The 16,546-nt window shown below is 41.8% G+C and overlaps 1 protein-coding gene across 3 annotated transcripts in view; it reads right to left on the bottom strand.

Moving 5' to 3' along the window:
* DCBLD1 (discoidin, CUB and LCCL domain containing 1) overlaps positions 1 to 13,749 on the bottom strand; it is a 61,012-nt gene extending 47,263 nt beyond the window's left edge. Inside the window, exon 1 of one of the 3 annotated variants that reach the window (XM_034669034.1) lies at positions 12,828 to 13,749. In XM_034669034.1, coding sequence (XP_034524925.1) covers positions 12,828 to 12,891 — 64 coding nt within the window. In that variant the 5' untranslated portion in view covers positions 12,892 to 13,749. Of the gene's footprint in view, positions 1 to 362; positions 2,026 to 12,827 lie in introns of those variants that run through there. The other 2 variants (XM_034669035.1, XM_034669036.1) reach the window with 2 other exon arrangements.
* Positions 13,750 to 16,546: the final 2,797 nt, after the last annotated feature.

Below are 16,546 nucleotides of genomic sequence, written 5' to 3'. Positions count from 1 at the left end.
TTCAATTATTCAAAATCTTCAGTGTTCTCAAAAGGAAAACGGATAGTATCACGCTGATAGAAATTACAACCAAGTTCTGTAAGACTGTTGTGGAATCTCTTTAAACCTTATTGTCACCACGTATAAAGCAGACGCTGATGATGTGACTAATGATCTAATGAAGATGATACTTTTGCCTCAGCAGATGAAAGATATTTGGCAGTAAAATAAAAGGAAACACAAGGTACTTCTTGTCAAAAGTCTCTCCATGTATACTCTCAACACAGTGTTTCCTATCAGCTAAAAGTCACTTCAAATAAATACATCTGAATGCATGAAAATGAAACAAGTCATTTCGAGAGGTCCTATCCAAGACTCCTTACATATTGTGAGACTCTTTCCATCAGGGTGCAGAGACGTCAAAAACCGGGCATCTGGGTTCCTCAGTAGATTAGGCGTCTGTCTTCAGCTCAGGTCATAATTCCAAGGTCCTGGAACCGAATCCCATGTCGGGCTCTCTGCTCAGTGGGGAGTCTGCTTCTCCCTCTCTCTCTGTCCCTCCTCCCCACTTCTGCTCTCTCTTTCTCTCTCTCAAATAAATAAAAATCTTAAAAAAAAAAAGACATCAAAAATTATAATGTTCACATAAGAAGCATCATTTACACCTAATGGGAAAAAAAAATCTTGAAACCTAATGCAATGCTACCCTGCAACGTGCTGTAAGTAAAAACCAACTGGCTCTCGGTTGTTGGTCACTCTCTAGTCCTGTGATTCCTAAGGAAAAGTTAAAGATCACTGACAGGGGCATGGGGGTGGGGGAAGAGGGTTTGCACACCTATCGCTTTTCTAATTTCATAAGTTATATCCGTGATATAGAGACAAGGGTAGCGCCCCACTCACAGGCTTATCACGAGCATTAACTGAGATAATCCTAGTAAAGTGCTGAGCATAGAGACTAGCATCTAGCAAGACAAGAATTCAAAATATTTTAACTGCCATATTTTAACTTAAAACTACTATACATAACAAAGTATCAAGAATATTGCTTTAGATTTACTGACTTTGTCCAAATTCCCTCACTCGTTGGCTCTATGATCATAAGAAATTACCCATTTTGTGCATATCAGTTTTCCTCATCTTTAAAAAGCCCAAAGGCAGCTGGGCATGGTAGAGACGAATGAGGCTGTGTTAAGTGCTGGAAAGTCTAAATTGTCAGAAACTCTCATTAGAATGCCCCCAGCCCCCAGTATGTATCTAGGGCCCACTCACTGCTATGTCAGCATCTCCCACAGTGGGCACTGTGCGCTTCTGAGTGTTAGGGAGACTTTAAAGGAAGTCAAGCCCTCACCTCCAAAAAAGATTTGCAGATAAATAAGCTTGCAGAATCTCACCTTTTTCTTCACCAGAGGACATCTCGAAGGCCTTGCAAGTGTACAGTAAAGCTCTCACAGGAGACCCAGGTGGTCATATTCCCAGGGAACCCCTCCTCAGTGGGCATCTCCTGGGTAGAGCTGTTCTGTAGGGCACACGGGTAGGCCAACTCCTGGGCTAGGCTCTCAAAAGTGGGACACACACAGAGAGCCCATGATGGGGCTTCTGGGATTACGGCTCAGATGCAGAGAAGTGGATGTTGGCTTTGAGAGTTCTAAGAACAGTACTGAAATTATACTATGTGAATCTGAAATTCAAAAGGAAGACTCTTTTCACTTTTGTTAAGTTACAAGTGCTTTGGGAAAATTGGTAACAAATCGGATGCCTTGTTTCAGAGAAGTTTCTTAATTTCACAGATAAAAAGGGGAAAAAAACTTGTTTGTGCAGCACAATGCGTTTAAGACAACTATTTTATCTCTGTCGAAGAGATGCTCAGGATAAGGAAGTCAGAGGAAAGCAGCCACTGACCTTTACCAGTCATGTCAGGATGCTGATGGAATGTCCAAGCTGCAATTGCTGGAGGTGAAGATAAACGCGAGAAACCTTTCCTATCTCTACAACGTGTTATACTTTCTAACCTTGGCTCCATGTTAAATACACATAGCGCCAGGATTCAGATAAAGTGTAACTGGACGTTGGCTTTTCCCTCTGGAGTGAAAAAAAAAATCCAATATTACCAAGTATAGATAAAGTTAACCTGAGTTTTAGAAATTAAAACTATAAACATTTCTCTCTCTCTGTCTCGCCCTCTCCCCCCCCAACACACACCTTTTCACTTTCCCAGATGTGTTTTTCAAAAACTCAGTAAGAACCAAAATGTTACTGGACTAGGAAAAAAGAAATCATAAAATTATGAAAATGCTAACACTTAGCATTTACTAAGCATTTACTGTAAAAAGTGTATTCGAAGGGACTTTATGTTATCTTCTTCTGACGATCATATTTGACAGATAATATTAGTTTCCTTTTTAAAATTCTGAAGCATTTCATTTATACACATACATCCAGACTGACAGACAGAGGGTAGTATCTCAAACATCCAAGAATAGACCCCAGAGCTTACAAGGTGGGCCATTGCCAGTACAGCACGGGTGGAGCCCGCCGCACCCTCTTCACCCCACGCCCTCCTGTTGTTACCCCCGTTCTGTGCGTGAAGACATGAGGCTCTGAGAAGCCCAGTAACTCAGCCCCAGTGGCTGAGCTGCCATCTGAACCTCACCTGAACTCCTGAGACCTCAGACATCAAACACCATGCTTAAATGCTGCAGCTGCTAGAGTCACCCAATGAGGAAGCGAGTAAACTGAGGCAGACAGCCCTACGACTTGCCCAAGCTCATGCATGACTAGTATTATAACCCACACTGTATTTATTTTTTTTATAGTCCTACTTTTTTTTTTTGTCTCAAAATTAACATGAGGAAAATAGCCATGTTTCATTCAGGGAGTCTTGTAAAACTTCTGAGAAATTCCATCACCCTCTCTTTTTCATTATTTAAGCAAGCACTTTTTTACCACACTATGAAGGGGCAGTCTAACGCGAGGTGACTGTTCCACCTCCGACAAAGCCGGTCCACTGTGCTCAGCACCGATGCGGCTGCTAAGTGTGCTCTGTAAATGGAGGTTTCAGCGGATCAGGACGCTGTTTCTCAACCTTCTGTGGGCACACCAGCCACCTGGGGACCTCAGCAACATGCAGGGCCTGGAACTTCCGCATGTCCAAAAAGTTCTTGGTTATGACTATTCTGCTCATCCCCGTAAGATACACTCTGAGTAGCAAGAGACTTAGACAGCCCTTATTAATGAATCCCTGGTAATAGGGATCTTGCCGTGAACCTTTTTAAAAATGAAAAATCCTTGGCAAGAGAAGCAAAAGCAAAAACGAACTATCGAACTATCGGGACTTCATCCAGATAAAAAGCTTTGCACAGCAAAGGAAACAATCAACAAAACCAAAAGACAACCTACAGAATGGGAGAAGATATTTGCAAATGTTTTATCAGATAAAGGACTAGTATCCAAAATCTATAAAGAACTTATCAAACTCAACACCCAAAGAACAAATAAACCAGTCAAGAAATGGGCAGAAGACATGAACAGACATTTCTGCAAAGAAGACATCCAAATGGCCAACAGACACATGAAAAAGTACTCAACATCACTTGGCATCAGGGAACTACAAACCAAAACCACAGTGACATACCACCACACCAGTCAGAATGGCTAAAATTAACAAGTCAGGAAATGATGGATGTTGGCAAGGACGCAGAGAAAGGGGAACCCTCCTACACTGTTGGTGGGAATGCAAACTGGTTCAGCCACTCTGGAAAATAGTATGGAGGTTCCTCAAAAAGTTAAAAATAGAGCTACTCTATGACCCAACAATTACACTCTAGGTATTTATCCAAAGGATAAAAACATAGTGATTCAAAGGGGCACATGCACCCCAATGTTTATAGCAGCAATGTCCACAATAGCTAAAACATTTGAAAGAGCCCAGATGTCCATCGACAGATGAATAGATAAAGAAGATGTGGTACACACACACACACACACACACACACACACACACTGGAATATTACTCAGCCATCAAAAAGAATGAAATCTTATCATTTGCAATGATGTGGGTGGAACTAGAGGTATTATGCTGAACAAAATAAGTGAGTCAGAGAAAGATAAATACCATATGATTTCACTCATACATGGAATTTAAGAAACAGATGAACAGAGGGGAAGGGAAGGAAAAGTAAAAATAAAAAAAATAAAATAAGATGAAAATTGAGAGGGAGGCAAACCATGAGACGTTGAACTCTAGGCAGCAAACTGAGGGTTGCTGGAGGGGAGGTGGGAGGGGGGCTGAGCCAAGTGGGTGATGGGCATTAAGGAGGGCACTTGACGTAATGGGCACTGGGTGTTAGACACAACTGATGAATCACTCAATTCTACCCTGGTAACTAACAATACACCACATGTTAACTAAATTGAACTTAAATAAAGGATGTGTAAAAATTTTTAAAAAAGAAAAATCCTGGAGATATTGGTTTTATATGGTTTTATTTTAATATCTATTTCTAAAACTAGAACAAGTCTATATTCCCAATTCTTTGACACTGATTTTCACTCTAAATTTCATTTATAAGTCTAGGACAGCCATTAATAAATTTTAGGACCTACATTTAAGCCAGGGTGACATTTCTGACATTTGGAAAAAAGTGTCAATTTAGGAATTATTTGAGCATATGGTGGAAAATATACAAAGAAATAGGATGAGAAGGTTTCTGGGAACATACATGTATGTACCATATACAAGGAAAAAGCAGTCAATGTTTACTGATCGGAAAACAGCAAATCTCAGGAAAGATATGGCATCTTATCAGGCAACTACTGAAGGATGAAACAGAGGAGCTGATGGAGGAGAAAATAAACCTTATGAAACGCCTATCACATTGCACAGTCCCCAAAATCACACTGCCTTTGCACATGGCACATCCTGCCTCACTGAATGTATCACGATGAGATAAAAGCACATGGTTCGCTACTAACTGGGATTTGCAAAGTCTTAATATTTCTGTGGCAAATGTGATCACCTCTAGGAGAAACCGAAGACTATTAATTTAAAGATGTATGGCATAAACAACCCCCTGAAATTGTGTTTCTCCAAGGCTTCTTTTCTTTCCTTGCTCTCCCCTGGACACAAGCATCCCTCTAAGATGAAGGGCAGGAGACTATCGTAAGGCATCTAGGATGCTAAGGCATGCATGCACCTGGTGTCCCACTCTGGACACTCAAAGTGTGTGCGCCCCGGGTAAATGATTCCATCTTTCTGAATCTCAGTTCTCCTCAGAGTGCTCCGAACTGTTGGGATTAAATTAGATGCGAAAAACACTTGATAAATCAAAATCCATATGAAGGTGGGGTTTTCCCTTTTTATTTACATAAAAAACTATGAGCGGACAAGCAACAGTCAACAGATGCTTAAGCTACTGAATGAAATGTTGATGGGGAAGAGCAGTTTTACTGAGTAAGAGACTACTGTTGCATAGGCTATTTTCAGGTCATAAGGGGAAAAGGCAACTTCAAAATGGAGGGATAGAGTTGTCACTTCTTTTTTTAAAGATTTTTTTTTTTTTTAATTTATTCAACAGAGATAGAGACAGCCAGCGAGAGAGGGAACACAAGCAGGGGGAGTGGGAGAGGAAGAAGCAGGCTCACAGCAGAGGAGCCTGACGTGGGGCTCGATCCCATAACGCCGGGATCACGCCCTGAGCCGAAGGCAGACGCTTAACCGCTGTGCCACCCAGGCGCCCCAGAGTTGTCACTTCTTGAAGTCACTGAGCATTTTTAGCGTGGTGAAGAGTGGGCCAATAATAACAACAATAATATACGCATCCAGAGATACAATTAGCAGCACATGACGCCTTTGTGGTACTTTTACAAAAAAACATTTAGCCTGACTCTAATTAAGTCTTAAGGTCTAAGTTCACGTTTATGGAGAAATACAGTGGATAGGGCACCAAGGAGAAGATATGGAACCGAGAAGCCAGTTGGTCGAATTTAAGAGTGAGCTGTGTCACACTGTAGCTGATTTCCTGCCAGGAAAATAAAACCCATGTGGGCAGGGCTTAGTGGTCTATGACAGGTGACTGAAGAGACAGAATAGCAAACCGTAACATGTGGACGTTGTTTGGATCTTTCTTTGTACAAAGCAGCAGTAAAAAGACATGTTTAGGTCAAATGGGGAAATTTGAATATGACTTGAGTATTAGATGGTATTAAGATGGCACTAGTAATACTTTTAGGTGTGCTCATGGCATGCATGGTAGTAATGTAAGAGAATATTTAGAGACACAAATGAAATATTTGGGGGGGAAATGCCATTAAGTCTTGAATAGATTTTAAGTACCTCAGAGGGAAAACATTGTTCCTGTTAAGATCTTGGTCATATAGCACAGCAACTGTAGCAAAAAGGATGAAAAAGGGAAAAGAAAGTAGATGAAAAACAGAAAGAAGAAAGAATCTCCTACCCACAAGGCAAGAGGGTCTCAAAGATCTTTAGATCCTTTGGAGTGAGTACCAACAGTCAGTACAGGGCCAAGTCTCGATCTGTAGACCATCTTCAATTTTAGTCTGTTGGCAAAACAGGGGCTTTTTGAGGGGGAAAAAAGGCAAATCATGGTCCATGTAATTCTCAAAAGAAGGAGCTTCTGTTCTAACCTCCTCAGAATGGGAGCAGTCCAATAAACAGATTTCATGTCTCAGTGCTCCTATGGACTAGCAAGTCTCAAAAGTTTCCTCCTTCAGACTTTAATCAACTACATTTCAATATGAGGTAAACTTGCTTTTGTGAAAAGCCATAAAAAGGCTGAATTAAATCCACTTAGCCATTTAAAAAATTAAGTGAGACCCCCAGAGATGTTTACCTATATTTCCTGTAGGAAGTTTTAAGCACTGGTAATTCAAATTTACTGGACTTCTTAACTTTTGACATCCTTGTTCTTTGTCAGAAATAACAGTGAAATAAAGTTCTAGGTTTTTTCCCTTTTTTCAAGAATAGAGTGCTCTATAAACAATCATTTAGGGGCACTTGGGTGGCTCAGTTGGTTGACTGTCCAATGCTTGATTTCAGCTCAGGTCATGATCTCAGGGTTGGGAGACTGAGTCCCGAGTCAGACTCCATGCTGGAGGGGAGCCTGCTTGAGATTCCCTCTCTCTCTGCCCCTCCCCTTCTCCCTCCCTCTAAAAAAAGAAAGAAAGAAAGAAAGAAAAGAAAGATCACTTATATACAACTTTTTGGCACATCCACTAAACACATTTAATCATGAAATGGAGCCAGATTAGTTCTAATCTCCAAGGATTTTAATTTTTTGATGAAAGAGAGACTGTTCTTCTCCCTTCCAGTAAAATGTAAACATGCTGGACTTTGAATTAAAAGGCTACGATAGTGGTTGTGATTTGAACTAGAAAATGATGACTATGAAACCATATAAAACAAATATGGTTATCAATAAACATAAACTCCAAGTAGTCTAATCATTGACAAGATTGACCCCTGTAAGTGTAAATTAAGAATCTCATCCAAGAAGGACCAAAAACACATTTTACCTTTCTGACAGTACATTTAACGTAATAGTTTTTTCAAATAAGGTATGGACAAGCAATTTCCTTCTGACTCCAAAAGCAATGAGGGTTATTTGAAACACACAAAAGACAAAAATCTTGACAACACCCATAGCTGGTTGGCCAAGACAAAAATTCCATTTTCCCATTAGATAATCCTCAGTAGCAATAAATGACTTGAAAATGAGTTTTCAGTTTAAAACCTGAAGGCTGATCCTAAAAATAAATATAAATGTAGAATTTTTTCCCAATTAGTATCGTGAAAGCTTTTGATAAAATGTTAAGTTGAAAAAAAGCAGAATATAAAAGCATGTAGAGACTAGGTCGTAGAGTGTATATCCAGGTATTGTTTTATTGCTGTTCTTTACACCTTACACATATTTTATATATGTAATTTTGTCTACTTAAGTTTTACTAAAAGCGAATAGTAGACAGTATGTAAGTGTGTGTGTGTGTGTGTGTGTGTGTACATTAGTTGTGGGGATACATGTTGTATTTGTGCATGTATATGTGCGCCAAAAGCTTGTCCTTAGTGGTTCTCTGTGTAACATCTTCCTTGCAGGATTATGATATGTCAGTACAACATTATTTATCAATATCCTGTTTTGTTCCGCAGCTGTTCTGCCTTGTAAACATTAGGAACCATGTTTGTGAAAGCGGTCAGAAAAGAAAGCCCTATCCTAAGAGAAATTAAGTTAAAAAAAAAAAAAGGTCCCGTGTAGCTTTATAAAAATTAGGGAGAAATGGGTAAAACAAAATCACTTTGCTATTACCTTGTTTCATTGTTATTCCTTGCAGCTTGTCCTACCAAAAAAAAAAAAAAGAAAAAGAAAAGATCCACCTAAGCTAAAATTACCACATAGAAGACACAAGACATTTCTGTCAGTATTGGGTATAATTTCATATAGCATAAAAGCTTCCAGAAAGATAGTTCATAAAAATTAGATTAAAAGATCAAATTGAAATGGCAGTAAACAGTCAAGGCACAGATGACAATATGGCTTAATACAATGTTAATGTCACAAATGTCTAAACACTGTCCCCAATGGTTTTCGGGGTAAAAGGCCCCGGATGCCCTCAATGTATAAGCAGCTGGAGATCTTGGGGGACCACTGACTCACCTGGTCCAAATCAGTATACCACCTGCTCCAATATTGTCCAGACTACCAGCACCTAATTCATGGCAGATTCCCAAACTTTTCAGAGTTGAATTTAGCTATTTTCCTGAATACATGGAAAATGTTTCCTAGGTCATCATGATAGTCATTTATGGAGTTCTGTTTAAAACGCCTTAGTGAATATTACCCTTCACCTCATTCTCTCAAACCTCAGCCACACCATTCATGCGTGGAAACAGGAAATACTTATCTGGAGCCCTTTCTCTACCAGGCAGTGTACCAGGTGCTGGTGGAGACTATAAAAGGCTTCATTTCATCTCTACTCTCCCCCATTTTCCTCCCTATCCCCCATAAAAAACAAAAACAAGAATAAAAACACAACAAACAAAACAAAAACCTCTCTTCTTCACTGCCACTGAAAGGCAAGTTGACAGTTGGAGTGCATTCAGCATACTAGGGCTCACAGCGAGAACTTATTTCTACATTGGGCTAGAAATCACCATGTGGGTTTTTTTCCCATCAATTAAGTCTCTCCCACTCCCCCACCCCCAAGGCAAACAACTATTTTTTTATATATACAAAATAGAGAACAAACATCTGGAAAATGACATCAACATGACTCTTTAGTTGCAAAAAGGCAAAATTACACCATAGTCTAATGAAAGATAAAATCTGAAAATCTGGCAATATTTTTGCGTTTATCCTCAAAACCAAACTTCAAATATACAAGAATGAATCACTCTAGTTCAAATCCATATTTTCAGACTTTTTGTCTATAAATAACAGTTGGACTAGACATATTATTTTATTACTTTGTCTTGTCCTGGGTTTGATTCTCAGCTCCAGTCAGCTCTAAGTCTTTAACAACAGGGCAGGAACTGCGTCCCCACTGCCTTCTCCCCCCTCCCCCATCCTCTCTGAGCACACATCCCCTGCTGAGCACACATCAAGTGCTGGCCACTGTTCAAAGCAAGTCCTCATGAGCCTTACATTCTTGTAGGGGAAGAAAGACAAATTAAATAAAAGTCTAAATGATATACTCTAGTGGAAGATGGTAGTGCTTCAGGGAAAACCGAAAGCAGGGAAGGGGAATATGGAGTCCTGGGCGGTAGCAGGAGGGTTATAGGTGGTTAGGGCCGTTCTCCCTGAGAAGGTAACATCTGAACAAAGATTGCAGGGGGACGGAGTCATGTAGATAATTGGAACAAGCCTATTCCAGGCAGAGGGAACAGCACATGCAAAGGCTTTAAGGTAGAAAAAAGTGTCTGATGTCTTTGAGAAAGAGTAAGAAAGCCAGTATGGCTGGGAGTGTAGGGAAACATGATAGAAAATGAGTCCTAGAGGCAGTGGAGAAGGCAAAAGAAAGGGCCCCCATACTTGTCAAATAAGTAGTAATAAATAGTAATGAACAGGAAGATGGTTGGCATTTATTGAGCTTTTACTATGTGCTAAGTGCAATTCCAGATAGGTTATGTGTATTTTTTTGTTTTGCTTTATTTTTCTGCCTTAACACGACTAAAACCTTTGTCAAATGTTGCAATTAATTTCACCTCCCCATGCAGCTTAAATAATAAAGCCATAATTCCTATGTCAGATATCTAACTTATTTCCAAGTTATGTTTTCTATGTGATTTTTCAAGTCTGTTTCAGAACCACAAGGTTAAAGAGTTCAACCTATAGTGTAAAAAGTTAAATACAGTTCACGACACTATTCAGAGTTCAAATCCCAATGTATCCTTTGGTTTGTTTAATGAATTCTTTAACGTACCTTCTTTCTTTCCTGAACTATATGGTGCAACTTAATGTTTCTGAGTGTTACAAACTACATCTATTAGAGCCAAAGGATATGGTACATTTTGGTCTGCTGGTACGTTCCCTTCTTTCTGCTGTTCTTTTATTTGAAATATAGATAGACATGTAGAAATAAGCAAGCCGAGAGAGCCAGGCTTGCTAAACACAATTAATTAATGGAAGCACCAAAGAACATTCATAACAAACTTCACTAGACTCTTTATTTAGTTTCTACTAATTAGGAAATAATTTGAAGAAATCTCCTAAACATGAAAAGATTGTTCAGTTTAACCCAAGAAACATTCATTGAGCACCTTTGTCAGGTATCAGGAAGATAAGGACAATCCCAGTCACTCCCTCAGGAACTTACAGTTCAACAGGGAAGACAGTATCCCAGACCGCAGAGATGGTGGAAAGGATGGGGCGAGTGCACGCACTGATCCAGAAGGTACCAGAATAAGATTGTGCTTACTTTTTAAGAAGCCTCTCCAAAACATCAGACATCCACTGTCCCATGTCTAACCAAACATGCACGAGTGATGACTTAAGAACAGACCTTCCGATAATAACAAATTAGAGTGGGGAAGAATTTTTAAGGCAATTTAAGTATCCAATTCTAGGCTTAGAAGTTTCCTTAGAGACTGAATGCTTATTTTTATTCTTCACTAACACTTAAATCACAAGGAGGCGATCTTTAATATACATATCTGAATATTTTGGTGAGTAGAGAATCAGGGATTTTTAGCACACATTCATCGCACGAATTAGGATATTTTGTTCTCAAAACTTATAATCAAGGTAAGAAGACCTAAGTCCAAGCCTATGAATTTATACTAATTGAATTAATACTAAAGATCAATTTATAAGTGATGTGATGTAAGATCAAAAACCATGTGAAACAATCTGTGTAAATCTCTAAATTTAGTTAAGTTGGTCCAGAGGAGCAAGGCATAAGAAGCAGCAGAAATCAGACCAAATTCTGCTCATCAAGTCATGGGGTCTGGGGCCTAGCAGGCTATAAACACTAGGAGAAGTGGCCACGTTTTAAAAAATAAATTGAGCAAAAGCACCTTCGAGCAAACAGAACCCTACAAAGGACCCAGTATAGCTTCCCCAGACTCTAACATAAAAAACTGGAATAATTTCATTGACTAAGCTTATAAATATTTAGATTAAATTATCGCATTTGTTTCCTGAAACATAATCCAATGAATAAAAGTATAATATTAAATTGTGACATAGATGGTAACACTTTATAATCCTAACATTATAAAATGTTTCCACCGTCTCAAAGCAGATTAGAATCAGAATTACCTGGGGAATTTTTTTTAAAGTGCCTATTCCCAGGCCCCACCCATTTGTAATTCTGATTCATAACATGGGGCTGGGGCTTTATAATGCTTCCAGAGATAGTGGTGACGAGGCAAGTTGGGACCCAAGAAAAACCAGACTAAGCTGACTCCAAGAATGATGAAGGTAAAAATGTAATCCATGAGGTCAACTTCTTACTGAAAACAGACTGCTATGGCTAGAGCTGCCCTCTTCTAAGCACCAAGACTGCTCATATCACTTATGACCACCATTCGACTATTGAGCCTATATCAAGACCTAAAATGGGTGTGCCTGTTTAAATTTATGGAAACTTGCAAAATAAGTGACCAAGGGCTGATTGAGAAAACCACAGATGTGAAAAATATTCAAAAAAACCGACTATGGCTTCACTCGAGAAGTATCAGACCAGAGTTCCTGGAAGATTTTCTTTTTTCAGTAAAATGTCCCAAATCTAAGTTTTGCTCTTTTGTGTGATTGAATACCTCTGCCTTCATTGGTTCTTTTAACATCCTAAACACATGAGATGCTTCATGGAAACTCAAATGACATCTTCTTCTGCCAGTCAGCTGCTATCAAGTCTCAAATTTGAAGCTCAATGAGAATCTAAGCAATCACACTTGTTCCAGGAGAACCGCTGGACAAAGTACCCAGTCAACAGCCTAGATGACCGTACAACATCTGAAACTTCGTTTGGAAAAATGGATGACAGTTGCGGTCAGAGTAGGACAGAGACACGTGGTTGGACCCATTCACAGATGTCCCATCTTCTAACAGTGACGTGAGAAACATGTTTTAAATGTTTAAAACACCTATGATCAAAATCCTACATATTTAATAAAAGCACACATTATTTATTAAAATTTTACGATATGCGTAGCATTCTGTCAGTGCCAAGGCATATTTTGCCTAAACATCGCCTTTAAAAAGGAAGGAAGGAAGGAAGGAAGGAAGGAAGGAAGGAAGGAAGGAAGAAAGAGAAAGAAAGAAAGAAAAAGAGAGAAAAAGAAAGAAAGAAAGAAAGAAACGAAACTGGTATGTAAGCAAACTTAGGAACTACTAACATTTTGAGTATCCGTGTTTCAGACTGGGAATGGATACGTGGTTCAGTGAAGAAAATGCCAGCATTTGGTTTCACTGTGATTCCTGGGGTAGGGGCGGGGGAGCTGTCAAAATACTCTGGATAGTTAGTGCCATTAAATATCCTCGGTGGTATAGGGGCAAAAGTAGGGCAAGAAAAAAACAACTGAAAAATCACAGAAAGCTGCCCTATCAGTAAAGAACTAATTTACAAGGATTTGTTGGGCAGGTAAAACGGTTTATTACTTTAATCAGGTGGCTAGGTAGAGGTAAACTCGGTTGTGAACTCATCACCTCCAACCTGAAACCAAGGGCCACGTCCACAGAAACACCAGCCTGGTCCGGGAGTCGACTCGCTCAAACACCCAGGAAAGAGTCGAGCCACAGGACTCCAACTTGGGGCGCAAGCAGCACACAGGTGAGAAGCCGCAGAGCAGCCCTCCTCCCCAAGCTCGGGGGAACCTCTCCCCCCATTCCTACAAGCTGCAAAAGCACACGCTAGGGTCTCAGCCGCGCGGGGAGGACAGGGGACCCGGAGGGCCCAGCCGCCCAAGTGCCGAGCAGCCCTGTCAAAGGAGGCTTGAGAGCAGCGTCCCCGCACACACGACCCTCCCCGAAGGCGGCCCGGGGTCGTCAGCGCGCGACCCCTGGGCCATGTCCCTTTTCACCGGGCCGGCGGAGTCAGGAAGTCTGGAAGCAGAGTGAGCCCGGCTGCGGGGAAAGCAGAGAGAGCGTGGGGAGGTGTCAAGTTGCTCCTGTGGAGCGGAGAAGGAAGGAGTCGGGTGGGGGAACGATCGGAATTCTGTAACTTATTCTATACTCGAGCCGCCGTCGGCCAGAAAGAGCAGGACTCCGCGGGGTGCAGGCGACGACCCCATTTCCTCCCGCGCCGGGTCCCTCCAGGCCCAGCCCGGCCCGGCCCGNACTGCGCAGCCGCGGCCCCGCACCGAATCCCATTGGGGCGGCCCGGAGCCCAGCCCGGCGGGGGCGTCGCCCGCCCCGCCCAGCCCCGCGCGCCGGCCCCCAAAGGAGGAAGTCGAGGTCCCCGGCGGCGGCTGGTCTAGAGGCCGGAGGCGTACCAGACGCCGCCCGCGGTCCCCTCTGGGTACCCAGGGCTCCCTCTTGCAGTCTCTTGCTTTTTTTCCGCCGCTCCTCCCCCAGTGCCCGTGAACCTGGGAGCCAGGAGGGCACCTGGCCTTGAGACCTGCCCCGAGCCCCGCTGTGCCCAGGTACTCCCCCGAGGTCCTGAGCGCGCGGTGGGTGAGTGGGAAAGGCTGCTCTCCACCAGGGCTTTGCCAGCCCCACAGGGGCGGGCATGCCAGTGATCGCAGCAATGGGGGACGCGAAATATTGTCTGATAGGTTGATGATGGTAACAAAATCCAGTTCAAGTCCTTCCATTCATTCATTCAAAAGTTATTAAGGTCCAGCAGTGTGGCAGCCAGGCACAGTGCTAAGCCCTTGTGACACTTGAAGACGTCAAAAATAATCGGGCAAGTGTATAATGCATATTGCAATCGGTGACATGAGTACTGGTGGAGCACATTCAGGAAGATCTAATTGGAAGGCGGGGAGGAAACCGCGGGGGAGGAATCAGCCAGGAAAGGCTTCCCTTAAAAAGTGTCTTTTAAGCCATGACGGGGACGGTGAGTGGGACTTGGGAGAGCGGAAGGCGGGGGACAGGAGAATAGCCGCGGGGTGCGAAGGAGCTGAGGAAGGAAAAGGCCAGGGTGTACGGGGCATGCTGTACAGACGGTTACATGGCAAGAGGTGAAAGCCCGTGCAGAGAAGGGGCCGGAACGTGGAGGGCCTGGAACGCCACCTAAAGGATGCTTAACTTGATCCTCGGACCAGCGAGCCGCTACGGAGGATCGGGACACAGGATCTGATTCCCTGGGAGTGTAGAGAAGGGCTGCGGGAAGGGCAAGCTGGAAGAGTGGAGAGTTACAAGGCTACTACCCAGTAATTGAGCGGAGAAGTGGCAGTGGAAATGAACGTGGACAGATTAAATGTGTACTGTAAAGACTCTTACATCTTCAGTCCGCTTGCAGTTCTCCCGTGCTTCCTGCACTCGGCGCTCTGCAGTTTTCTTGGGTAACATGCAGCCACAATTACTCCAGCAGGTGCGGAGAGGAGCTCTGGGAGGCGAGGACAGCAATCCCGCAGAGGTCCAATATTCGCCGGTCACGTGCTCTTTGGATACCCGGATAGACTCTGTTCATACCTGCATTCATTTTTTCCTCGGTCTTTATTTTTTAACTATGAGGTTTTTTTCTTTGGCGCTTTGCTTTCTCAAAGGCAGTATAGCTCAGAGGAAAGAACTTGGGCTTTAGAAATGAGGCTGCTCCAAGCCTGAATGCCGGATCAACCACTGACTAAGACTGATTCTCTCTGGGCCTCAGTTTTGTTGGGGAGTATAATACCTAATCGTCCTGGCTGTCACAGAGACAAAATAAAATATGTATTAGAAGTTCTAGCATGGCCGAGGTACTCAATAAATAGGTTTATCATATTTGTAGTAAAAGTAAATTCATACCCATAAAAATATTGACCATTGTCACACAGAAAACATGAAAGATACTTTGGCACATTGAATTACTGCCTAACTCCAGCTTTCTCTGTTTCTTCTTTCTCTTCATTCCTTGGAAGAAAGTGAGTTGGAGCAGCTGCAGGGGGCCTCTGAGAGGCTGCCCTCCAACAGGCGTGGCTCTGTGAGAGAATGAATGAGGCAAGACAATGAAAGTATTGTTTACCAGTGAGGAATTCACAGGGTGAGCCAGGTGGGCTCCCAGAGGTGACCTTTTCCCTCTCAGGTAATACCTTCATGGGAATGAAGTAATCTGTTCTACGCCAGGATCCAGAGCCACATCAGAGGCGGGATTTAGGATCTGGTAACAATGAGAAAACAAGAAGGCAAGCTAGATCCTAGTGCTTTCATTATGCCATTCCTTCTTTGAAAAAATAAAAGCAAAGCATAGTGAAAGAAAAATATGAAAATACAACAGATTGCCAGTTATAATTTTGAATATAAGGAAATAAATCAATCTCATTGCATTGATACAGTTCAGCATACAGACTTTTATGTTAAGCATGTGTGTCTGTTTTACTCTTGAGAAGATTCCATTATGATTTTTAAAATCATGCATTATGGGATCTCAGAACTTAATGTAAAGTTTGGAGATTCTGTTAAAAATTATAGTTGTTAAGACCCCGTTACAGCATCTCACATACTAAGATTAAAGAACTGCTTATCATGTGAAACCTCTCTGGAAGGGTCTCTCACAGTGCAACTCCACATTTAATCCAGTCTTTCCTTATTTTGCATATCTTACTGCAATTTTTGTTTATATTTGCTAGCTCTTCTGTAAAAGTAGAGAACAGCTGGTCAGAGTTGCCTCGTTTTATATATAAAATATGTATTCTGTACTGCTTAGGTAGGACAGAACTTAAACAGAACTGCAAGCCTCATTTTATTCGAAAGCAGTTAGAAAGCTTTCGACTATGGTTCCGTTTGATAACCTAATCAATTTTATCCTTAACATATAGTAATACTGATGTGCTATGAAGAAGACCAAATGGGATATAAATTTGAAACCTAGGTAGGCTTCCACTTCCTGAATGCTCTCCCTTTTCCAGTTCAGCAAATTCAACTCCATAAATTTATTTTAAGCCTTTCTATATGCAAAACAATGTGGTGGAGATAC

The sequence above is a fragment of the Ailuropoda melanoleuca genome, chromosome 10 (genome assembly GCF_002007445.2).
Source record: "Ailuropoda melanoleuca isolate Jingjing chromosome 10, ASM200744v2, whole genome shotgun sequence".
In the NCBI taxonomy this organism is placed as follows: domain Eukaryota; kingdom Metazoa; phylum Chordata; class Mammalia; order Carnivora; family Ursidae; genus Ailuropoda; species Ailuropoda melanoleuca.
This window is presented reverse-complemented; position numbering and strand designations above follow the sequence as displayed.